Source organism: Malaya genurostris, chromosome 1 (genome assembly GCF_030247185.1).
Source record: "Malaya genurostris strain Urasoe2022 chromosome 1, Malgen_1.1, whole genome shotgun sequence".
Lineage (NCBI taxonomy): Eukaryota > Metazoa > Arthropoda > Insecta > Diptera > Culicidae > Malaya > Malaya genurostris.
The window spans coordinates 90297706-90322767 of record NC_080570.1 but is presented as its reverse complement, the minus strand read 5'-3'; the positions used below and the strand labels follow the sequence as shown (position 1 = coordinate 90322767).

At 34.4% G+C, this 25062-nt stretch overlaps 1 protein-coding gene across 9 annotated transcripts in view; it reads right to left on the bottom strand.

Moving 5' to 3' along the window:
- Window positions 1-25062, bottom strand: part of LOC131440691 (teneurin-a) — a 337735-nt gene that overhangs the window by 278043 nt on the left and 34630 nt on the right. For 4 of the 9 annotated variants that reach the window (XM_058612195.1, XM_058612198.1, XM_058612196.1 and 1 more), the window contains one exon: window positions 18539-18620. In XM_058612195.1, coding sequence (XP_058468178.1) covers window positions 18539-18620 — 82 coding nt within the window. Of the gene's footprint in view, window positions 1-6858; window positions 7245-7857; window positions 8076-18538; window positions 18621-25062 lie in introns of those variants that run through there. The other 5 variants (XM_058612199.1, XM_058612203.1, XM_058612200.1 and 2 more) reach the window with 4 other exon arrangements.

Genomic DNA, 25062 nt, shown 5'->3' with positions numbered 1-25062 from the left:
AATAAATAAATAAATAAATAAATAAATAAATAAATAAATAAATTAATAATTAAAATATTAAGGTATTTAGTAATTCGAGTACGCTATAAACACATACTTTTTGGAGCTCAGAGGTTATCAAGAAGGTGTTTATAAAGAGAAAAGTGTTTTAAATGCTCTTAACAAAATGGATCAAACATAAAACTGACCTGATTTGTCGAGAATACCGTGAACATTATGATTATTGTGAGATCTGAGATGGGACACTGGCCGTGCGGAATTTGAACATGTACGGAATATTAACGAACGAACGAACAAATAACAAGAATAAATACATAGTGGTCAAGTAATAAAATTAAAACTACGGACGGACTGATAATAAACGCCGACGGAAGCTGTTAGAAGTGCGATTGAAGTCGAAGTGCTCGGAGACCTCGTTGAAGTGACGAATTGAAGCAGCTAGAGAGCTATTTGCAGCGTAGTTCGTGAACTGTGGAATCTCAAACAGTAGAGTTCTCGGTCGAAGTGAGCGGGCAGGAGCATATAGGTTGATTCGAGCCAGCAAGTCTGGCACATCGTACTCAGCAAGCAAGATTTTGGCAACAAAGGTAGCATTTGATGCATTGTCGAGACCCAGCAAACGACAGCGGTCGGCTTTCACAGCCCTCTCTCAACGATTGCAAATCAGTACCTCACAAATGAAATCTCCTCGCTCGTTTATGACTGCTCCCCAGCTTCAACGCTCCACCAATACACTCATCAACGCCAGTAAGATATCTGAAGTCGGAAAAGACGACTTTGGTTTAAACGTCTATTATCAAAACGTTGGAGGAATGAATAGCTCTCTCGTCGATTATCATCTCGCTTGCTCAGATGCTATATATGATATATGATATATATATATATATATATATATATATATATATATATATATATATATATATATATATATATATATATATATATATATATATATATATATATATATATATATATATATATATATATATATATATATATATATATATATATATATATATTTTTTTTTTTTTTTTTTATAGCAGTTATACAGTGTTCAGGCAAGATCGAAATGACCAAAATAGTAGCAAAAAGGTCGTAGCGGCGTTCTCATTGCATGTAGATCATCATTTAAATCTCGCTTAGTATCCCTTTCAAACGTATCCAGTGTAGAGCAAGTTTAGATAGCTGTGTGTGTTCTATACTTCCCGCCCGATCGTGTGAATGATACGATAATGATCGAATGACCTGAATGATAAAATCGTTATATCAGGCGATTTCAATATTCCCGGTATTAAATGGACTCGCAGCTCATCCAGATATTTATATCCTGATCCTACGTGGTCTTCTAAAACATCTACAACTTTGCTTCTCTTAGACGGCTAAAGTTCCGCTGGTTTAGTTCAACTAAACGGAAATTACAACAGCAATGATCGTATGCTTGATCTTTGTTTTGTCAGTCAATACTCAATTAACGACTGTGCCTTTATCGTTGCTCCTTCAGTTCTTGTCAAATCATGCCGTCATTATCCTGCGCTCCAAATTACTCTAGCGGTATATAAACCTGTTTCTTTCGAAAATCTAACAGAGACGACTTATTACGATTACAAGAAAGCAAACTTCAACGCAATGAATCAGTTCCTATTTTCATTAAACTGGAACACTATTTTATCAAATAATGATGGAAACTATGCGGCTGCATCATTGACAAATATAATCTCATATTCTATTGATCAGTTCGTACCTAAAAGAAAATGCCACAAACCAGTTTACCCTCCTTGGTCTAATCCAACCCTCAAGCAGTTAAAGAGCGCTAAGAGATCTGTCTTGAAAAAACTCACAAAGCGGCCAAAGCTACATCTGAGGTCTCATTATGTGTATCCTAATAATCGATATAAACGTCTTAACAGATGATTATACAACACCCACCTTCTTCGAGTTCAACGTAATTGAAAGAAAAACCCAAAGAGCTTTTGGTGTCATGTTAATGAACAACGTAAAGAAACAGGACTGCCTACTCATATGTCGGTTCAATCATCCACCTTGCCTGATACCTGCAATCTATTTCGAAGGCTCTTCAGTAGCGTTTTCTCCGATGAAATCCTCAGCAGCTCCGAAGTATCTGAAACGATAAACAACGTTCCTCTTCGTTCCCTTGTTGGACCACACCCTACTATTACACCCACTGTGATAAGTAAGGCATGCTTTAAATTAAAAAGCTCTACTAACGCAGGACCTGATGGTATTCCTTCAAAAGTACTAAAAAAGTGCTTGGATAGCCTCGTCTCACTACTGACAATACTGTTCAACATGTCCCTCCAGTTGAGAACATTTCCTGACCTCTGGAAAAAAATCTTACATTTTCCCGGTTTTTAAGAAAGGCAACAAATCAGATATTACAAATTACCGTGGAATAGCCTCCCTATGTGCTGTTTTTAAGTTATTTGAAATCAATGTTCTCGACTTCATAACTCAGTGCAACGACTATATATCTGAAAATCAACACGGATTTATGCCCATTAAACCTTCCAAGTTATAATGATTGTTGCCGACTTATCGAACTGGATCCACTGTGCATTCGTAGAAACATCTACAAGGCTGTTTTCATCGCTGATTTAATACATCACATATTGATTGCCCTGATCTCCTACGATTGATCAACTTTGACATCCATCGTCGCAATCTTCGTTAACATCCATTTTTACGAATCCCTCGTGCTAGAACTAATTACGGATATAATGAACCGTTTCTCAGTATGTGTCGTTTATTTAACAGTTGCTCTCAGGTCTTTGTCTTTCATCTCTCGCGTAATGCGAAAAACGCTTATTCAATGATTCCTTAACTATCCAGTAAATATATGTTCACCATATTCATTGGAAACTAATCAGATTCGCCAAAACTAACCTGTTCGTCCTCCCTCTCATTTTCTCCGTTTTCCACCATATTTTTGATCACTAATTTAAAATAAAATCTGCATGCCGGTTCTAACCCCGTCGTTTCTTCCACGCTCACTCACTGCTCCCTCAACTAACCTTCTTCTTCCATCTTCATATCCACTTTTCTCTTCTATCTCGCCTTCCAAGGAAGCTGCTCTGTAATGCTGTAATATTGTGTCAAACTAGTTATAGGGTTAGTGGTTTAGCTTTAACTGTTAGTTTTAATTGTTAGTTTTAAACGTAAATGTATCTGTTGGATCATTGTAATCTGTTGACACAAAAGATGAGGAGGTTTTATGCCTGCTGGAGAGAGAGATTGCTATATTTCATCTCCATCGGGCTTTTCCCTGCTCCCCAAAATAAATAAATAAATAAATAAATAAATAAAATAAATAAATAAACAAAGAGAAAGAATAACTCAACTCATTTTTGAGATTTGTTTGTTTAAGGGCTGAGGCCAGTGTGTTTTAAAGCGTTTTAGAGGGCTATTTTCACGCTGCAAATCTGATTTTCTCAGAAACGGTGACGAATATAAAAAAACCCAACTGACAATCTCTTAGAAAAATTGGTTTAGATTATTCTGTGAAAATTTCATAATGATTCATTATCATTAGCGGTCGGGAAAGTCTTTTTTCTGAAGGAAGAATTGCATAGCAGAAAACGCCGTCTTTCAACTTGTTCATTGAATATCTCGCCTTCAAAAGCATGGATCAAAAATCTATCCTGACGATGTCTAGATAATTTAATTTGGATGCGATTAGTGCATAAAAACATATATGTTGTCGCGATAAAAATGAAGTGAATGTTTTTTTGTGAAGGTAAGTCGAATTCTATTTTAGTTCCCTGGAAACATAACGAAACATGAGAGAGAAATAAAATCGGCTCAAAAAGGCTGCCAAACAAGCGGTAGCTTTTTTGGATTTTATGTGATGTAGTCAAACTTGTAACCGAAAATATCAAATATTTTCTTGGCAACCCAGAGAGAGCATGAAGGGAAATGTAATACGCATAGCGAGCCACGTGGTTTACGCGACCTACTGACCTCAGCCCTTAATAAAACATCCCATCCGAAAGTATATCGTTATCTCATTGTAATGAAAAACACAAGCGAATCTCTATTCCTCAATCTTTAGTTTTCACTTACAACGAACTGTTACATCTGCTATCATACCACATAAGCAGTGCACAACTAGTCAATTTTGTCACGAGACGCCACTGATCTTTACTGATTTAGGAACATTAAAGTAATTATCGGAAGTACCCCTTCAGACATAAAAGACAGTATAGGAAAGCAGGGCCAAGGCCGTAGCGGATACAATGCGGAATTTTCCAAAGTTTCATCGACAAGGACATTTAAGACACAGAAGCAGTTGGTAGGATGACAAAATACTGATTCTGATTTTAAAGTCTTAGATCGAAGGAAATTTCTTCTGATCCTATAAACTGCTATTGTTTCATTTAGGGGTTAGCCTATGTTTGTGCTTAGGGCACATAACCGTTTTTACTGTTCTTTACGTTTCGTCTTAGACTCGTCAGTGCAGAGCAGTTCAAATTGAACTGCTTATTGCAAACTTAAACAGTTCAATTTGAACCGCTAAACAGACGTAAAGTTAATGCTTTTTGCAAAATACATATATTTGGTACCGAAGTACCACGTCTTTCCTGACGTGCCGAAAAAAAACGTTGTTTTCGGCTTATTTTGGCCGATGCAGGTATGGTCATTTAGGGGTTAGCCTCATATTGTCGCATATGGGGAACAGAACACCCGCACGTTATCACGGAGAAGCTGATACATCCTCAGAGAGTGACGGTTTGGTGAGGATTTTGGTTTGGCGGCATCATTGGGCCATTTTTCTTTGAAAATGAGGCAGGAGCCGCCGCCACGGTCAATGGAGAGCTCTACCACGCCATGATTAGCGATTGGTTCTTCCCATTACTTGAGTAGAAAGACCATTTGGTTCCAACAAGACGGCGCTCCGTGTCACACAGCTAACGCTACGATCGATCTTCTGCGCACAGTCTTTGAAGATCGAATTATCAGTCGAAATTCGGATGTCGTTTGGCCGCCTCGGAGCCGTGGTTTGACGCCGTTAGACTATTATCTTTGGGGGGCTGTCAAAGATAAGTGTTATGTGGACAAGCCAAAGACAATTCAAGTCTTGAAGGACAACATTCATGCAGCCATAACTGAAATAAAGCTGCATACAATCGAAGATGTACTAAAAAACTGGACCGACCGTATGGCATACTGCAAGGCCAGCCGAGGCAGCCATTTGAATGAAACCACTATTAACCGGAAGGATTGTACTTTAATATGGAAAAATATATTTTGAAATCGGATGAACCGTTTGTATTTTATTGCATGTTAAAAAAAAAAGTTACAGGGCTGACCCTGTAGATGTAGAATCGGGTCTCAATAACGGTAATCTCCCCTTTTCACAAATTAATGACGCCAGAACGATTGTAGCTAAAGTCATTAAAAACGTTCCAATAGAGGAACAAAATTTAAAAGAGAAAGTGTTAATAAGAGAATTGCGGGAAAAGCCTGTATTTTATATAAAGGTTGATAAGGGAAATAAAGTGGTTATTATGGACAGGAAAGATTACGATGATCAAATAATCCATAAAATTTATAACGGCCCTTATAGAAAACAAAGAACCGACCCTCGTCCTGATATTCTCAAACGAGTTGAAAAAATTCTGAAAGATTGCAATCCCAACTTCGATATGAACCTTAACCACCTCAAGGCCTCCAACCCAAATTGCCCAAAATAAAAGGGTTACCAAAAGTTCACAAACCTTGTAATAAAATGAGGGAAATTATTTCTTCAGTTGGTGCTCCCACCCAAAAAAATCTCCAAATGGCAAGTAAAAGAATTCAAAACTATGCCCAAAAATTTTTTCAGTCGATCAGTACACGATACGCAAGAGTTCGCTAACCAACTTCAGAACTCAGGGGACATTGAAGAAAATGAAGGGGATCTCGATGTAACCGCTTTATTCCCAATTGTACCGGTAAAAGATCAATTTATTAGAAGATTGGTTACTTCAACAACATAGCAACAGTTTATGGAAAGGCAAAATGAGAGCTTACCTAAACATAGCTCGCCTTTGTATGGATGTAAACTACTTCAAATTCAGCAGCAAATTTTATAAACAATTGCATAAAAACGGGTATAACCTCTATACCCGTTTTTATGCAAACTGTTCATGACAAATCTTGAAGAAAGTTTAGAAAAACAGGGATTATTTCCTAATCGCTGGTGGAGATACGTTGATGTTATTTTCTGCATCATCAAACGTGATTGTTTAACAAGATTTTTGGAAATTACTAACAACCCTCATAAAAAAACTTCACTCGTGAAACATGTAGGTGTAGTGGGACTCAACTTTCTATGATTTACAGATGTGTACACGTCCTCCCAAAAACCAATTATTCCTAAATCGTTCTTCCAAAATATCCAATTCCCAGAACCCTAAGATCCTTCATAAGCATACCCGAAGCAGACCCGAAAGGAGGTCATACGCTTGAACCCTTACGTAGCCAAACACGATGTACATCCTGCAGAAAGTTTTGCGCTTGCTTTTCGTGTTTATTTTTTTTATCTCAAGTAAATGCCGCACACTGGCATTGTTACAAAATAGCACCGCCGATAATCAAATTTATGTAAAACCTAATCGGAACTATTTAAACTAGAAATGTAAGACTTAATTACAATAATGAATAAACATGTACTGTAGTTCTAGACACCGAAACGTCGAGTAAATTCTTTAAAAAGTGAATGATGACCGTCAAACTTTCTTGATTGATAGTACTGAGTAATTTTATGTTGTGTCCGATATTATCTACGTGAATTTTAGGATTGGAAATGGCTGTTGCACTGGAAATGTTATTAGTAATATTTTTACATAAGATATACCTCACCTGTTCGTGTTAGTTTCAGTGGAAAATGGCTCTGCATAAATATTCCTAACTGGAGGAACTCGTCGTGGCAAAGGCGGTGGCACTGGGTTGTAACCATCCATTGTAGTATCACAATCATCATATTTCATCGTCATTTTGACTGGTTTTCACTTTGTCATGTAAACTTAAACACTATAAATTATGTTTGATGCATATGATAGCGATCATTGCGAATGGCACTAAGTCTACTTGCAGTTACTCCAACAATATTTTCACTGAGTGACTCCAATTACTGGTACTCCATTTAATCGATTCATTGTCACACAATAACTTTACGTATGCGTATTCAACCTACGTATTTTATTTAATTTTCAATCATATTTACACTGTGCTACAATCATTGTTAACTAGAAAAGTCCACCAATTTTTTCAAAAGATTTATTATGGTCTGCACATTGCCATATTAAAATAATAATGTCAACAAAAAATATGTATCTAAAATTATGTCTATTCATACCATTATTCTAAACCGTTCTTGTGACATTTTGCATAAAGGTTCAGGGAGTAAAAGTCATACAAGAAAATACAAACAACAAAAATGGTTGCTACGAGCTTTTGTGTACTCTTTACCTGCGAAGCTTAGAATTTTGAGAAAATTTGGAATCAAAAATAATCTATACTACCAGCTGCGCTCTGCTTACAAGATGGAGAACGGTCTTTATGTATATTCTTGTTTTTTTTTAACAGCTAACAGAAACAATCAGTTTTTACATTATATAATGCTGCCATGTCGTATTCTCTGTACAGAACCTCCAGTGATAATCTGGGATAAAAATTTCACCTTTCACATATTAATCAGTTTTGAATGTAACAAAAATATTCAATTCACTAAGCCCAGATATAAATGACAAGCTGATTATTGAATTATTTATTCACAGACAATTTACTCAACAAAACTGAAGCTTCTTATCATAGAATGTATAATTCAAGCACAATATAAATTCGGCGGCTAACATTTACATTGCACATCGTTTTCCACTGATTTTGACAATAAAATTCATTGCCATCAATATTTCTTCTTAGAATTCAATCTTAATTTTACACAGTATAGGACAACCTTTTATACGTTCAGTAAGTATATTTTCCTTCAAAGAAAACACCTTTTTTACACAAACGCGATCATAAAAAGTATTCCACACCAAAATCATGAAACTGACATAGGTCTAGATCTAGAGAACAAATCAATATAGGATAAATGCAGTGCTGCCGAATTTACGTTTTCAAATGAAGATACATTTTTCAACTAAATTCTGATTTCGCTTTGTATTTGATAACGGTTAATAATTATTACTTTGTATTTGATAACGAGTTTTTGCGTTGTTATGGCAGCAACATTACAAAATTATCGAACTATTTTGAGGCATTATTTCTTATGTCCGAATCAAAGATATTATATCCAATTTCTGACAATTCGTTGATTGAACAATAAAAGAGTTTTTTCACGGTTGGTTTCATTAGTGTTTAAATTTTAAAAAAAGATCTCTTCGAAAGTTTTTAAGAACAAATTAAGTTGAAATTTCAAGATACTTAAAGTCTGCATTTACGACAACACTGTTGTGTAAGTATCCTTGAATGTGTGGGATGTCGTAATTTTGGGTCATGTCAGAGTTGCCAGATTTTTTCATAAAAAACTGTATTACTCTGTATAAAAAATCTGTATTTATCTGTATTCACTAATAAAATTAAATTTCAATGAGCAATAATTCTTTCCATCTGTCTGTTAGAACAGAAAGGTCAAATTCCACAAAGGAATGTAATGCCAAGACTTTGCTTCTCGTCACTGCATTCAAATAGTAATAAATTGCTCATGCGAAAAAGCTTTTTTTGCTTCTTGGAAGATCCGTATTAGAAAATTTGTATTCTGCATGCGTATGTAAAAATCTGTATAATACAGATAAATCTGTATAAATGGCATTTCTGGGTCATGTATTCATTCGTGCAACAAATATGATTAATAATAAATTCAAAGGTTTTCGTTAAAAGTAGTCGAGAATGAATGTTTGAACATATTTGTTGCACAAATTGTGACGAATGAATTGAAATTTGGTATTATACGAGATGGAGCAAACCATGGTCTTAACCACAACATTATACAACCAAATTGGAATTAGAATTGTGTCAACCCTTCTCTCGTGTAACCAGGGATGCAAGTTCTAAAAGGTAAAACCTGGTCCTTTCGAAAAGAAGTCTGGCAAAATCTGTCATCATCTATATTAACAAAAATAAGTTCTATTTGTTTCCTAATATCTTATCTTCAACTTGTTAGTAAGTTAGGATCTCGTACACAGCAACTTGAAGCCTCACACAGACGTAAAGTTTGACTCTACTTCAGCGAAACTGTAATTTTGTTGTAACGCCATGTTTTAACAGGGAATTATTTTCGTTGTTTTCTAATTACTTGACGACTTTGACCCATTTGTTCGAATAAAACTGACATATGGCATTTCTTAGTAGTAAATAAGAAACCCTGGTGAAATCTGCAAAATCTGGGAAAGATCTGGTTTGTTAGAGTGTCTGTCTAAATTAGGAAAATCTGTCAATTGCCAGATAAATCTGGAATATTGGCAACTCTGCGTGTAACATAAAACACTTCTCTTCACATAGGTATACGATTCTCTGATTCCATTTCGGTTTTATCATAATGTTGGTATTATCCTTGAATTCTGTTGAAAGGAGAGAGAGAAAGAGCATAAGGTGTGCTTCGATGATTTGAAGTAGTAAATTCTCTTTCTTCCCGTGCTCAGTTCTGAAGCTTTTTTTCGTGCTTATTGGCCTTCGCACGACAGTTCGACAAATAGATGGCGCAGTAGTTCAAACGATGATGAATTCGAATGAAGCTGTCAAAATACATGGATATTTTTAAGAATCCCCTGAATATTTATTTATTTGCTGTTGAAATTCGTATGATCGAAGAATATTCTTCAGTTAGTGATGTCTGATTTTTCGTATTAATCGATTATTAGGTGTTCGATTAATAAAAGCAGTCGATGAATGTAATCGATTACTATTAAGCATTAATCGAGTTATGCAATTAATCGATCAAATTATTCTAACCAGAATCAGAGATCAACAGATTACAATGATCCAACAGATACATTTGGACTTAACACTAACAATTAGAACTAACAATCAAAACTAACAAATAAAGCTAACAATTAAAACTATAACCCTATAACTAGTTGATGACACCAAGCATTACATGGCAGTAACTAGGTTTTGCACGAACAGAAGCTTCGATAAATTGACAAATCTTTAACATTCTTTACATATTTTTCTTCCCATTGCTCAGCTAACCTAATGGCTACAGTACTTCTGAAATCGGTCAAAATGTATTTGAGTATTTTTCATTATACCCTTGATGGACTACCACCTTTCATTCCCTTTGTATTCGTGTTGATGACGTGCATGAAATTCGAAGGTCAAATCAAACTGAAAATTTATATCTACATTTCGAAAATAGAAAGCGATTTTGTTCAAATTATAACCTAGATTTACGAATTTATTTTGGAGTTAGTTTATAGAATTAGCTGATATGAGCGATGATCTATAGAAGTATAACAAAAAATGCTTGAAATTATTTTTGAACACAAATAGCGACCTACAACCGATAAAGTTTCAAAAAATGCTCAATATTGATCTTTATTCTCTCGAAGTAAAGCAAAGTCTCGGTATCACATTCCTTCCGTGGAATTTGGCAGTTCTGTTTCAACAGCTTTCTCAGCCGATTCTTAGCGCACAGAATCTCTGCATGGCTAGTACTATGCTCCTATTGACACTAAGAATCCTTTTAAGTTAAGGCTCGAACATAAAGTCAAAGTCTTGGCATTACATTCCTTTTGTGGAATTTGGCCTTTCTGTTTCAACAGACTTCGCAGTCAATTCTTACTGTACAGAATCATTGCATGGCTAGTACTATGGATCCTACTGACACTACGAATCCTTCCAGGCTCGAACATACGACAACTGGCTTGTAAGACCAGCGTCCTATGCATTGAACCGCCAACCCGGGACTCGAACATACAACTGGATAATACCTTTCTCAGTCTCAGTATAACATTTATAATATTTTATTAAGATTACTTCTGACACTCATTTGGGCGTCAGTGCTTATGCCACATATTCAGTAACATTGCTCAAACCATATTAGTAATAATACATTTGAACGAGATAATTGGTCAATATTTGAAATAGTTATGTGGATAGAACAAAATATTTTGTTGATTACGACACTTGTACGATTTTATCTCCGAGACTTGAAGTGTCTAATTTTAGTATTGAATGAGTATAAAATTATTGATATCGATTAATCCATATCCGAAAAAACTGAGCGGTAATGAGTTTTGACATATACGTAACTAATACCAATATATCATCGGAACCGTAAGAGACAGCTATTTGAAGTTCAATGAATGAACCAATAGCAGTTTCCAAACCAGCTTAAGGGGCGGGTAGGGTCTAACACTTTTCAAAAATCATTTATTTTTTTCATTGTATTTTCTTATAGTAAAACATTTCAAAAATGTTTTGTGAAATTTTCAAGCCTATCGGAACAAAACTCAGCAAGTTATGGGCCTTTATATTTGCTTATCTCATACTGCGAAAAAGTAAGAGCTCAGCTCACAGGCCCAAGATTTCTGATTCGATTGACTTAAGAACTTGACAAAACATTCTTGAAATGTTTCATTATAACAAATAATAAAAGACAAAATATGATTTTTTGAAAATGTTAGATCCTCCCTTGAGTAATAAATTGTTTCCATTGATTTTATAAACAAAAAAACTTTAAACGCGTTTTTCTCGAAAGCAGGTTTTGAAAGTCGTCATTCAAAAACTACTGCGCCAATTTCTTTCAAATTTTGCACAGACTTTCTACATATAAAAAAAACCAGACCCCAACGTTTTCTTTTTCGTTGTTTGTTACTTTGGAAAGGTTTTACAGCTACAAAATGGTGGATTTTTTCGTGAAAAATCGTAGTTTTCACTTTGAATAAGCACCAAAAATTGAATAAAAAAGAAGAAAAACTTTTACTCTAACTATGCTGCTTTGATTTGTTCACTTCTTATTAGTCTGCGTGGATTAGTGGACACCGCAAATCATGATTTTTAAGAAGCGTTATCAAAAATACCTCTTCACCGACTTATTTCTCAATAATTTCCCACGAAAAATTACAAAATGTTGTTCGAATGATGCTTTTTATCAGGCAAATTATTTGAATTTATTTTGTTGAACGAAAGTTCTGAAAAAAAATCGCAAAAATGATGATTTTTTTTATCGTTTAGACCCTACCCCTCCCTTAACTTTGTTGAAATCGGTTCAGACATCTTCGATGAAATTGTGCAGAGAGATACGATAAAATTGTGAAAATTGCATTTTGTTGGTGTGATGTAAACTATAAAACTATTACTATTTTGGTTCTTTTTAGCCCTGGAAATACTTACAGCAAACGGAACAATAGATCATTTGTGTTGGGGATACAAAATTCGTCTAACATCTTTAGAGGGTGAACGATACGAAACAAAATAAACTAAGGTTTTTTTTGCGGTCTTTTTTCTGCGGTTTTTTTAAGCGACTTTTTTTATGCGAAGTTTCAGAGTTATGCGATTTTTTTTATGCGAATTTTCAGAGTTATGCGGTTTCCTTTCTGCGTTTTTTTATGCGAAGTTTCAGAGTTATGCGGTTTTTATGCGAATTTTCAGAGTTATGCGGTTTTTTATGCAGTACGTAAACTCGCATAAAAAAAGACTTCAGTGTATGTTTTTTTAGAGGAATGGTTAAAATGAACAAGCTAAGAATTTGCAGGTTTGAGTTTAGCCTCAATGCTGTATTTTTCGCGAAATTTTTACTTTCGATAATCATTTAACTTTCCAATCATTTAATTTCCCGAATCTGTTTTTCGCTGAGCTGATGGTTTCATGTCATACCAAAATAAATTAAATCTGACTGGATTGGTAAATAAATAAATTATGAGACTACGTGGACTTTGAACAAAACACCCCTCCCAACGTGGTTTATGAATGTGTAACGATGCTTTTCGCATTACCAGTAAATTTAAAATTGTTGCAAGTTTCATTCCATATTTTCTTACTACAACTAACCACACATATAAGTCGGATCAGTTTCAAAGATTTTTTAGGTATTTCAAATTTTAACTAAAAGTTCAAATAATTCGCAGGATGGTCCATATTCTTAGAATAAAGGAAGGAAATAAATTGCAATCGTAAAAATTCTAGCAAACTCACGGGTAGCCAGTTCGACGTTTATTGAAAATACGAGTCACAAAATTAACAACAAATGATCATTTTATTGAAACGCTGAACTTGTATAAAAAGGTTATACAAACACTTGGCCATACGAACCGATTATACCGGTTCTCGGGTTCCAGTGCCCGAAATACCTACTATAGTGGAACTCGCTTCGTTTTCCCATAGTATACTACAGTATTATATATAAGAATATCATTATACCACTACGTGGATTAAAACAAGTTTTTTTACTATTTTATTCAGCGTGAACATATGGTAACAGTGTAAAGCTATGGTAGGGTTATTTCGCCTATTCGCCACTAATGGCGCTACTTGTTGTCGTGCACGGTTCCTGTACATCGTGCATGTTCGTTTGATACATTCGTTTGTCATTCGTTCATTTATTTTAGTCTTCGAAATGGTTCGAATAGCGTCACTACAATAATCGTTGGATTCCATTCTTTGCGGAACTTTCTTCATCTAATAAATTCATCATATCTCGTGAAGTAGCAGTAATGGAGGAGTGTTGGGATATGGTTCATCACATACACGTAAGACTATGGTACTAATACAGCGGGAAACGTCTTAATTTTCTTGTTACAAAGACAGCACGAAAGATCATCGCGAATTAGGTTTTGACGATGATCGCTGCATGAATATTCGTTCAACATTCGCGTCGCGTTCGGCGTTTGTTGCATTTTTTATATTCAAGCAACATTGGTCTTGCATGAGTTCGCAGTGTATATAAAAGGTATGATTGTTATTTGGGATGCAATGATTAAATCGATAAAGAATAATTATATACTGTATTTCAGCATTATAATCTTTTATTAATCGTATAAGTGTCCATCTCCACTCTATAGTTACATTATTAAAGTTCCTAATGTTTTATGACATTAATAGATAGTCGCATTGAATTTATAAAAGATGGAATTAATGTAGGTATATAATGCGTTGTGGTTACTTGTGGTTAAAGGAAATTCCGTAGCTGGAAGTTTTATATGAGAGATCTATAATAGAACTGAAACTGGGACAAACGTATCTCCAGCAAGCCATTTTAGTTTAATTTATTCGAAAAGTTCTACTGTCAAATTTAAAACAAGTTTACGCTGCTGTTTCATTTTTTGTATTTTTGTGGGCATATTCAGCAGTGTTTTTGTTTTGAATGCATAATTTATGTCAGTTTTAAAATTTAAATCTGGATTTTATAACAAGAAGAAGTAACAGTTTCAGCAGTGTTTTACTCGTATTTCAAATAGAAAAAATAGAAAGACATCGTATGCCAGTTTTAAATTTGACAGAAGAACTGTTCGAATAAACGAAACTGTAGTGTGTATCAGAAGGGTTATAAAATTTATATGAATGAATGTGAAATGCTAAGTATTCTTACGATGGAGTAAACTTGATAGCTTTACTACGTTCGACTGAGAGAATCGAAGTAAGCTATATTTGAAAACAATGACAGAGATATTAGAAATATGGAAAATAAAAATCGAGGAGTGATTCAAGAACAGTTGCCGGAGAAAGATGTGTTGTGAAATTGAGACGAATCGCAAAGGATACGACAGAAACTAGAACGTCTTTCGGGGGATACGTTTGTTTCAGTTTCAGTTCTATTTTAGATCTTCCATATAAAACTTCTACCTACTGAATTTGTTCTGAAACACGAGTAAAACGCTGCTAAGGCTGCCAGTTTTTCTTGTTGTAATTTCCAGATTTGAATTTTAAAACTGTCTTAAACTATGCCTCTAGAACTGGAACACTCCTGAACATGCCCTTAGGTAAAATTAGTTCTGCATTGACTAAACCACTCGTGAATGTAGTGAATTTTGTCAAGCCGCGTCGTTCCAATAATTGAAGTAATATATGAAGCGGAAAATCAAATCATATATCATATAGATAACAACTAAGATTATCATAAAACTGTTTTTTGAAAATCTCTTACACTTAATGAAACTGAATTTTACTTGGTTAAAAGTCCAAAATTTCTATAATTCTAAGTGGGTTCTCCTCAGTGTAAGCTTTTAATACTTTTATATGCATTTTTCCACTATGTAAAACGTCATTCAACGTCATTTTAACCAACAGCAAAACAAAAATTTAACGTAAAGTGAATGTTGCACCAAAAAACAATGTGTCTCAAATGAAAGCGTCACCCAAATCGTGGTGGCACCTTGAGTCGATCGTGGTGACATTTGCAAGTGTTCGCAACGCTGATTGAGCAAACACACAGTTGATATGTGAGCCTGTATATCTGTTATCTGTGGTTCAACAAAAAATATTTGAGTAAAAATTAAACCTGTTCTAATCTACCTAGTGCTGTAATGATGCCCCTTTCATATTATTCATTTTCTCTTATATATTACATCAAAAATTCATTGCAATTCTACAATTTAAAAAAGGTGAGATGCAGGCGCGTACCCAGAAAAAAATTTCGGGGGGTGTTTCAGAACATGTTGATCAATTTCCATACAAATGGAACTTTTTATATAATTATTAGAAATTTTTTTATTGTGGAGTCGTTTGTTGAAAATTATTCATTTTATTTTTTACTTATTTGAAAAAAAAAGAGTTTACATAATATCATACTTTTTTGAGTTTCGGAGGGGGTTTGAACCCCTAAAACACCCCCCTGTATACGCGCCTGGTGAGATGTGAAAGGCAAAAAATCATTTTCTATGCCTACTTGTCCAAACCTGTCGCAGCTCGGTTCAATCACATCGACGACATCGCCCTACCGATCCCTGCCGCACCATACCGATTCGCTCGTGCGGTGCACTTTGCATACAGCGCGCGTATACAAAAAATCAAATATTTCAAAAACCTTATTTGAGCAAAAAAAATTTTTTGATGATTATGAAAACCAATAACATATGCAACATTTTAGCATTTAACAGAAACAAAAATCGCTTGAAAAGGTACTTTATTATCGATTTCTGTGGAAAATTTAAGTAAAAATTTTAGTAAAATTAAACTTTTTATCAATTTTTTCTTCATTCTATGACAAAAAATAGTTGTTTATGCATGTGCAAAGTTTCGTATAATTCGAAAGAGAACTTGAGTTTCAGGAAGCATTACAATGAAAAGGTATATAAATGTTAATGTATCTAAGAATAGTATAAAAAATTCGAATATCGACGAAATATTTAACGAACATGTTCGTAGATACTAATACTGCAAAACAATAACACTTATTGTAAAATCGGAAAAACAATAACACTTATTGTAAACCCCTGGTTTAGTACAAATGAGTTACACAGACTCACAAATATAGAACCATTTGATGTAATATCACATAGTATTATAAGCAAATTCCGACAAAAATCGATGCAATCTTCAATTAAATCGATTCGCTCTCTGTATTAGTTGGTAAGTTAGTATATAAGTTCCTTTTCCCCATTAAACATTACAAGTAGGTTTCAAATCATGTATATAATAGGGTTGAAAAATCACCACTTGTTGCTGAACACCCTATTTAAATATTAATTTTAACTCATATTCCAATAAATAATTATAAAAAAAAATATTATCTGTGTACAATACTTTGTAGTTGAACAAAAACCGTGTTTATCGTTGAATCAAACACATACTATAACAAATTAGGTTCAGAACTAATTTGCACAAGTGGTACGTTCCCCTTTAATTATTCGGGTTGTCACGTCATTTTAATTCGGGTTGTCACAAATTTACACACCCCTCACCGGTAAAAAGGCGGGTGGGTAATGTCAGAGACATAACTGGATTTCGTGAATACGAAAGCAACTGACATGTTCCTTAACACTTCCGAATATCAATTAGTTGATCAGTTGTATGAATTATGCAAGCATTCCCCTTTTCTACATTTTTCGCGAAATCAAAGAAGGCTTCACTAGATCTCGATTACAGTGAATTTCACACAGCAAAAAGTGCACAAATCTAACCAAACTGTTCTAGATTTGCACTAAACTGAGGATATTCCCCTTCGATTTGCGAACAACAAATCCTAATAGTTCTTTAGAAAATTTTTAGAGCCATTAGAACGGCTGATTTTGTGTAATGCTCCCCACCGTTGCTTTTTCACCAATGCAAATGACTGGCAACTGTGACGAAATCGCTCTTGTCGAAAGCGAAACTAGCTTTACAAACGACACAAAATACATCTGCTCGCAGTGACGATAGAATCCAAACTGATCCAATTTTTGTTGAGAGGTTTGTTTTTACCTGATTTCTTTTGTAGCTTTTTCACTAATGGGCGGTCCTCACGGCTATGAAAATAGAGCATATAGAATTTTAATTTCGATTATTTCATTTCATATTTGCATTTCATTGAAAGAAACTATCCGGATGCTGTACGGGATTCATGCCTGCCTTTCAGAAGGACCAAATTGTGAAACTCACTACGATATTAAACACTGTTCTGAACATTTTCTCGAACGATTTGTTGAACAGCAGCAGATGTTTTGTTCTTTTCCTCAGAACGCGTTCTGATTGGCTGGTGTTGACATGTGTCAAATGAGACAGGTTTTTCAAAAGTGTACTATTGAAATACTTCAATGCTTTTTCTATACACGCTTAAGTTGAAAAATTTCGATTCTATTGGTAGTTAGATTATATAAATCCTTTCACAGATAACTGAGCTATGAGCTTTCAAAATACGAGAAAGGCAAACGCGCCTTATGAATTATCCTCTTTGATACTCGTTTATACCAAACATTTCAGAAAAGTTTAATTTTGAATTATTTGAGATTATGTCACACAACTGAATATTTTATCATAAAATTGTGATCATATTTCCGATGGCATGTAGCAAAAATTATATTGATTCGTTAGATACAACAAGAGATATTCACGATCAAAAACTTATCACTCTCTCAGAGGGTAAATTTTGAAAAGGCACCCCATAGTAAAGAAAGTCGTATTCACGACAAAATATGAAATTGATGATTTTGGAAAATCAGTGTCGATATCGGTAGAAACAATTCTCGGATTACTGATCTACAGGAGAAGAAGAAGGAATTTATTATTGAAAAAATAAATCTTCGATCTTCTTCGGTGGTGATTGCGATTTGATGATTATTTGATTTTGATTTTCCCAGCCCAGGGCAACACAGTGCTTTTTTGTTTTATTGACAATTACAACAGTAATACTATTTCTTGCAAACCTCGTGCAAGTGTAATACAATGTAGTCAAACCCGTGTCCACTTCCACTCTATGAGAGCTCTGTCCATTCACCTGCCCTAGCCATTATCAAGAAACGAAATATTTTCGCTAGTTTCTTTAGCATTTTTCGAAAGAGTATTGTTTTAGTCTTAATAATATGTGAAGAGCCCAAGTGAAAGATTAATGTACTATCGAAGAAGAAAGTAAAAAAAGAGAAACTATAATTTCTAATGTTATATAATTAATGAAATATCTTACTTGCTATTTTGTTGATGTTCTTTGTACGCAGATGTCCTGGTTAGGTAATCCGTATTATTCTTATTATTGGGTTGCAAGTGTTCTGCAAATAATATACGTAAACCTTGATTAGTGATATAAAATTTTGATAATCATTGTAATTTGGGAGAGAAAAGATGAAAATGAATGAAACATTGAATAAAAAAAAATTTTGCATCACAACATCACATTTTAACTATTTATTGGAATATGAGTTAAAATTCAATTAATAAGATTTAAATTGGGTGTTGGGCCACAAGTGGTGACTTTTCAGCCCTATTATATACATGATTTGGTTATTACCATGAAGACATTATTTGCTTCCGCAACTCTGAGATTTTTGTGTAGGGAAAATTCTAAACCTACTTGTATTGTGTAATGGGGAAAAAGAACTTATATACTTACTTTCTAATACAGAGAGCGAATCGATTCAATTGAAGATTGCATCGATTTTTGCTAATAATATGTGACATTACATCTAATGGTTCTATATTTGTGAGTCTGTCAATTCCAAGCCATTCAATTTGATAATGTGATTATTGTTTGGTTTAAGAAAAAAAGCTTTTGGTTTATGAGGAAAGATAATTAATTGCGTTTGGTTTAAGTTTCCATTTTGACAGATAATCACTGAAAATATTTAAGCTTCTTTGTAGGCGACTGCAGATCACTCTTAGGTTTCTACCTGTTGCTAACAGATTTGTGACGTCACAAAACAGCGATGTCTGACAACCAACGGGTAAATTTGGAAGTTCAGAAGTGAACATATTATACAAGATTGGAGCTACGCTCGAACCCTGCGGAACACCAGCTCGTACGGGTAGAAATTCAGATTTCCAATTCAATGTTCATGACGAAATCCAAACTGCTCTGGTTAAAAAATTTAGTTCTTATTTATATGAGACATCATTCTCAACAAGATAATTTTTTTCAGAAAGTTTACTGATAGAAGAAAGTAAGCTAATTGGTCGATAACTTAATGTTTCTGCTGGTTTTTTATCAGGTTTGAGGATAGGAATTACTTTAGCGTTTTTCCATCTTTTTGGGAAGTAAGCTAATGAAAAACACTTGTTGAAAATTTTAACCAGGAGTCTCAAGGTAACATCGGGAAGATTTTTAATAAGAATATTAAAAATTCCATCATTACCAGGAGTCTTCATGTTTTTAAGTTTCCTAATAATTCTCGGTTGATTTTCCAGAAGGCCGTAAGAGCAAGTGACAGTTTCTCTTTGTTTACTTTCTCTTCTATTAATTACCAAGCGGTTTACTCGTTTATCACTTAACTCTTTGCATAGAATGATGCTCGAAACGTTAGACTTTCAAACAGAACTGTGAAATCCAAGAAAAAAATTTTTAAATCACATCACAATAATCGAAAGAGAGAGTGAACAAAGAGAAACTGTCACTTGCTCTTACGGCCTTCTGAAAAATCAACCGAGAATTGATTTAATTTCATCAAAATTCGTCTCAATAATGTTATCTTATGATAGCACTTGGGTTGAAATATGATCATATTTCAGTGAGACTTCATTTTCAATAGGACTCACAACGTTCAAATTAAAATTGTGGACACTCTGGAACTGCTAAGCAAGTTTTTGAGCTTTTTCGCCATTCGTAAGAAGTATTTGATTTCCTTCCTTGAGAGCAGGAATTGGTTTCTGAGGTTTCTTAAGAATCTTAGAAAGTTTCCAGAAAGGTATAGAATATGGTTTAATTTGTTCAACTTCTTTAGCGAAATTTTCATTTCGCAAAAGAGTAAATCTATGTTTAATTTCTTTTTGTAATTCCTTAACTATGTTTTTCATAGCAGGATCACGAGAACGTTGATATTGTCGTCGACGAACATTCTTCAACCGAATGAGCAGTTGAAGATTGTCATCGATGATAGGAGAATTTAATTTGGTTTGAGCTTTGGGAACTGAAAGATTTCTAGCTTCGATAATGTAATGATTCAAACTATCAATTGCTGTGTCGATGTCCGCAGAATTTTCTAAAATAGTTTCATGATCCACATGATTTTCAATGTGAGATCTGTAATCCAACCAATTAGCTCTATGATAGTTGAATATAGAACTAATTGGATTAATAATAGCTTCGTTGGAAAGTCTGAATGTTACTGGAAGATGATCTGAGTCAAAGTCAGCATGTGTAATCGGTTCACTACAAATGTGACTTTGATCTGTTAGAACCAGATCATTTGTAGACGGGTTTTTCACGGAAGAGAAACAAGTCGGATTACTGGGATCAAGAACTGTGAAGTAACCAGCTGAGAGTTGATTATGAAGTATTTTACCATTACTGTTATTTTGCCTACAATTCCACTGGACATGCTTAGCATTTAAGTCCCCTATTACAAAAAATTTCGATCGATATCTTGTGAGTTTTTGCAAATCGCCTTTAAAGAAATTTAATTGTTCGCCGGTGCATTGAAATGGTAAATATGCTCCAGCGATGAAATAAATTCCATAAATGGTTTCAACTTCGATTCCCAAGCTTTCAATAACTTTAGTATTGAAAGAAGGTAAAATTCGATGTTTAATTTGCCGTTGAACAAAAATGGCAACTCCACCACCCATTCCAGTAAACCTGTCAAATCGATGAACCACATAATGTGGATTGCTTTTCAATTTGACATTTGGTTTAAGAAATGTTTCTGTCACAATGGAAATATGAATAACTTTGAGAAAATTATAAAATTCATCTTCACTCGATTCTAAAGATCGAGCATTCCAATTTAAAATATTCAAATAATTATTTAACATCACTGTTAAATTTTAAATTCATTATAATATTATTTGCAAATTGCCATCCAACTTGGAGTGCTTCAAAAATCGATGATGTCGAATTCATTCGGATGATCATTTGAAAAAGTTAATAATGTTCCCAATAAATTTTTAATGTAGAAAATGAAACGAACTTTTTCTAAAGTTTTCAAATTGTTTACATCACTACGATTGAAGTGTATTAGGTAAAGTTCATGGGAAATTCCAGAGCGTGGTTTAGAAGTACCATTCGCTCTTTTTTTCATAAGTATTATTTGAGGAGGGGCAAGACCAAGCAATTCTTTTAGTTCATTTTTAATTTCATCAGTACTTTGATCATTTGATAAGCCTTTCAAGACAGCCTTGAAGGGTCTGTCTGAATTTATATTATATGAATGAAATTTATGAAGGTTCTCGGACAAATATCGGATAAGACGTTGGTAATCTTTCAATCCATCAACAAAGACTCGACATTCTCCTCTTCGTCCGATTTGAAATGAGACTTTTACTTCCGGGAGAAAAGTAGAAAGCTTAGTACGGGATGCTTTGAAGTCGGAAATCATCACCGTCACTGGAGGCATAGATTGTTGTTTCTTTCCAGAACGATAAGCGTCCATTTTGGGAATTTTCGAAGAATTTTCTTCTATGTCGCTACAATTGGATTCAGGAAGAATCTCATAAAAATTGTTAGACGGCATAGAATCAACGGAAGGGAAGTCCGTCCGTTGTCTTTTATTTTTACATTCAGATTCTATAACATCGTGAATGTTATTAGAAAAATGTTGAATAACGGATTGTGATTTATTCCGTATTGAAGTATTTTTAGCCTTAGGCTTGTTGCCTTTCCGGTTGGACGCAGGCATTTTTGAAATGAAGGAAATTTGAAATTAAATTAACTAGGCTAAATTAGTCTTCGATTAGACTCCTAGTTTGGAAAAGTCTTGATAAAGACTGATTTTGTGGTAGTCTTAATAAAGACTGATTTGTTCGAAGAATAGTTCTTTTAATAGCTAGCTTTAAAAAAGTTTGATTACTTTCATAGTCTTGAACAAGACTGATTATAATAAAATATCACTCTTTGTATAGCCTTGAGAAAGGCCGTCTAATTGTTAGTCTTTTAAAAGACTGTTAGTGATTCAGGTAGCCTTGAAAAAGACTGAAGCCTTAAATCAATGAAACTCTAGGTAGCCAGAAAAATTTTCCAGGAGCCAAGAGCTGGACAGAAAAATGTTACAACGATTAAACTGCTCCACTTACAAAGTGTTATCCACAGGGATACAAATCCATTGCTTTTACCATGATTAAGAAATTATTAAATGATGATTCTTATAAGCAAAATGACTGGCATTTATTATTAATTTTGTATTTTGTTTCCTATTATACAAAGATTTTTATCTTGTTTATCGTCATGTGTGGTCAATATGGATTCGATATCTGCCAACAGGTGATTGACATAGTTTATGTGTTGTGTAGGCAAAGCGAATTTTGGTCCTAGGCTGAGCAAAACCTCGACATCGTGTGGTACATTGATAGAGGTTGTATTAAGTATTGACCTTACGTTGAGTTTTGGTATTACTTGTTGTTGCTCGATTGACTTTGCTAGCAGTTTTGTAAGCTTTTCATTAGTGGATTGTTTATGTGAACGCATTAGTCTGTTATACGACAGTGCTTGTATTTGATCAAAACTTTCCATTATTCTTTCTCCAGTTTGGCTGGTTACTGTTTTATGCGTTGTTGCATATACAGATCCATACCACATATCAATCAACTCACAACAGCAATATCAACATATTTAAAAAGGCTACCCATTCATCAAAGTCGCACCGAAAACCATCCATGCAACAAATAACTATTTACAACCCAAAATTTTTATTTTGAGCGGTTAGTGGAATGAAAACTAAACCGTCTTAAAGTAGTAATGGGCGAGCGCTCACGAGCCGTTTATTTAAACCGACTCGTAGCAATGAGCGAACGAACCACGGCTCTTTAAAATTGAACCGCGGCTCTCAAGAAGAGCCTTGGCTCTCAACATTAAAAGATAGCCAAGCTGCGAACCGTGGTATTTCCGTGGCTCTCACACTCACTCTCTCTCTCTCGAACTGTTTCTCCATATTGGCGTTTATTGAAAAAGTCATTGAACCGTTCAATTAAACCGGCTCTTACGAAAGAGCGTTCGGCTCATGGCCGCTCATTGGAATGAGCCGTATTGCACATAACTATCTTAAAGAAATTATAGGTTTCTTTGGATTCCACTATGACAAAATAACTATTTCGTTATGATACTAACGTAATAGTGAACGACCAGATACCGGTATTTCGAAATGCTTTTTGCGTTTTTTTTACATTAAATATTTATTGTTTCTCTTTGGTAACATTTCTGTATGATATTACATGTCAAGTGATGAAGTAATGTTACTTTTCATCTTTTAATTTACGGAAATTTTCTAGTTAATAATTTTGATTAAATTTCTTTTTAACAGTTTAACTGAAGACAGTTTGATTTATTGCTTTTTGCGTTCTTCATCAGAGTCTTAATAAGTCTGTTAAGGAAACTTTGCTGTGCTGTGTCTTTTGTAGCAATGCAGGTAAAACAAACGCAGGTAGTAACTGTTTATGTACTTCCTATGTTTGTTTTGTTGTGAGTAGGTAGCCAGGAATATTTGTTGCCATGGTCGTGATTCAATAACCAAGTTTGTTATTTGTTTTTATATATTTCTGAACTTTCCGCAACGTCTAATTTCCATGGGTTGAAAATTTGTCTCAAAATTTTTATGTCATTTGTAGAAATTTCATGATCATCGATAAATACATGTTCTGCTACATTCAATTTGAAATGGTATGGTAAACCTTTTTCAAATTCTTTAGAAGTTTTCGCTATTTCTGCTATGTTCTCTTTAAACCGAGTTTCCGAAGTCCTTTTCGTCTGTCCAATATATTTTTTCTTGCTATGAGAACACGAGATTTGTCAAATTTTCTGTATGATCTTTTGTCGATCCTAATATAGATTTCAATTGATAATTCTTACTACTGAGAACCACATCCAAACCAAACTTTTTCAGTTTGGATTTGAGTGAATGTGCAATATCTGGGTTGAAATCTACTGAAATTCTCTGAAACTGTTGGTTTGGTCAGTGTCGTAAGTGATTGTTTTTCCAATAATCTTAATTTTTTATCGACGATTGTATGAAGTGTCGGGTTTCGTTTTATTTATGCAGCGTGTACGAAATCGAACAAATCACGCTGTGTGCATCATTCGTATTGTCGGTATTGTGTATTCTTCTTCAGTATCAGCACGTAATAGTGCGTACCGGTTTCGCATTGTCACTTTATATGACAGTTTAAAAATGTTCACACTCTTCACTCTGTAATTCTGGAATCGGAAATCGTACCCGATAAAAATTGCATTACATCTTCTGAGATCATGAGACCTTCGTTTCAAATCAAAGTTTGTGGAAACAGATTGAACTATCGTTGAGAAATCGATGTAAGTTCCATTTTTGGAGTTTTTCATCACTACTTTCGGCGCTTTTGGTAACGGAAACCGGGGGCTAGTAGAACCGAAATAAATTTGTGGATCCCCAAGTTGAAGAACTTGCAAGTAAGATTTAGAGAAATTGCTCCTCATTTCGGCATCACTTGTGAAAAAATACTCTTGAGACAGAAAATTTTACACTTATCGCGCTGTAACTCCGGAACTACCTTGAATCCTATGATTTGAATCCTATTTTGTGTAATATCTCTCATTTC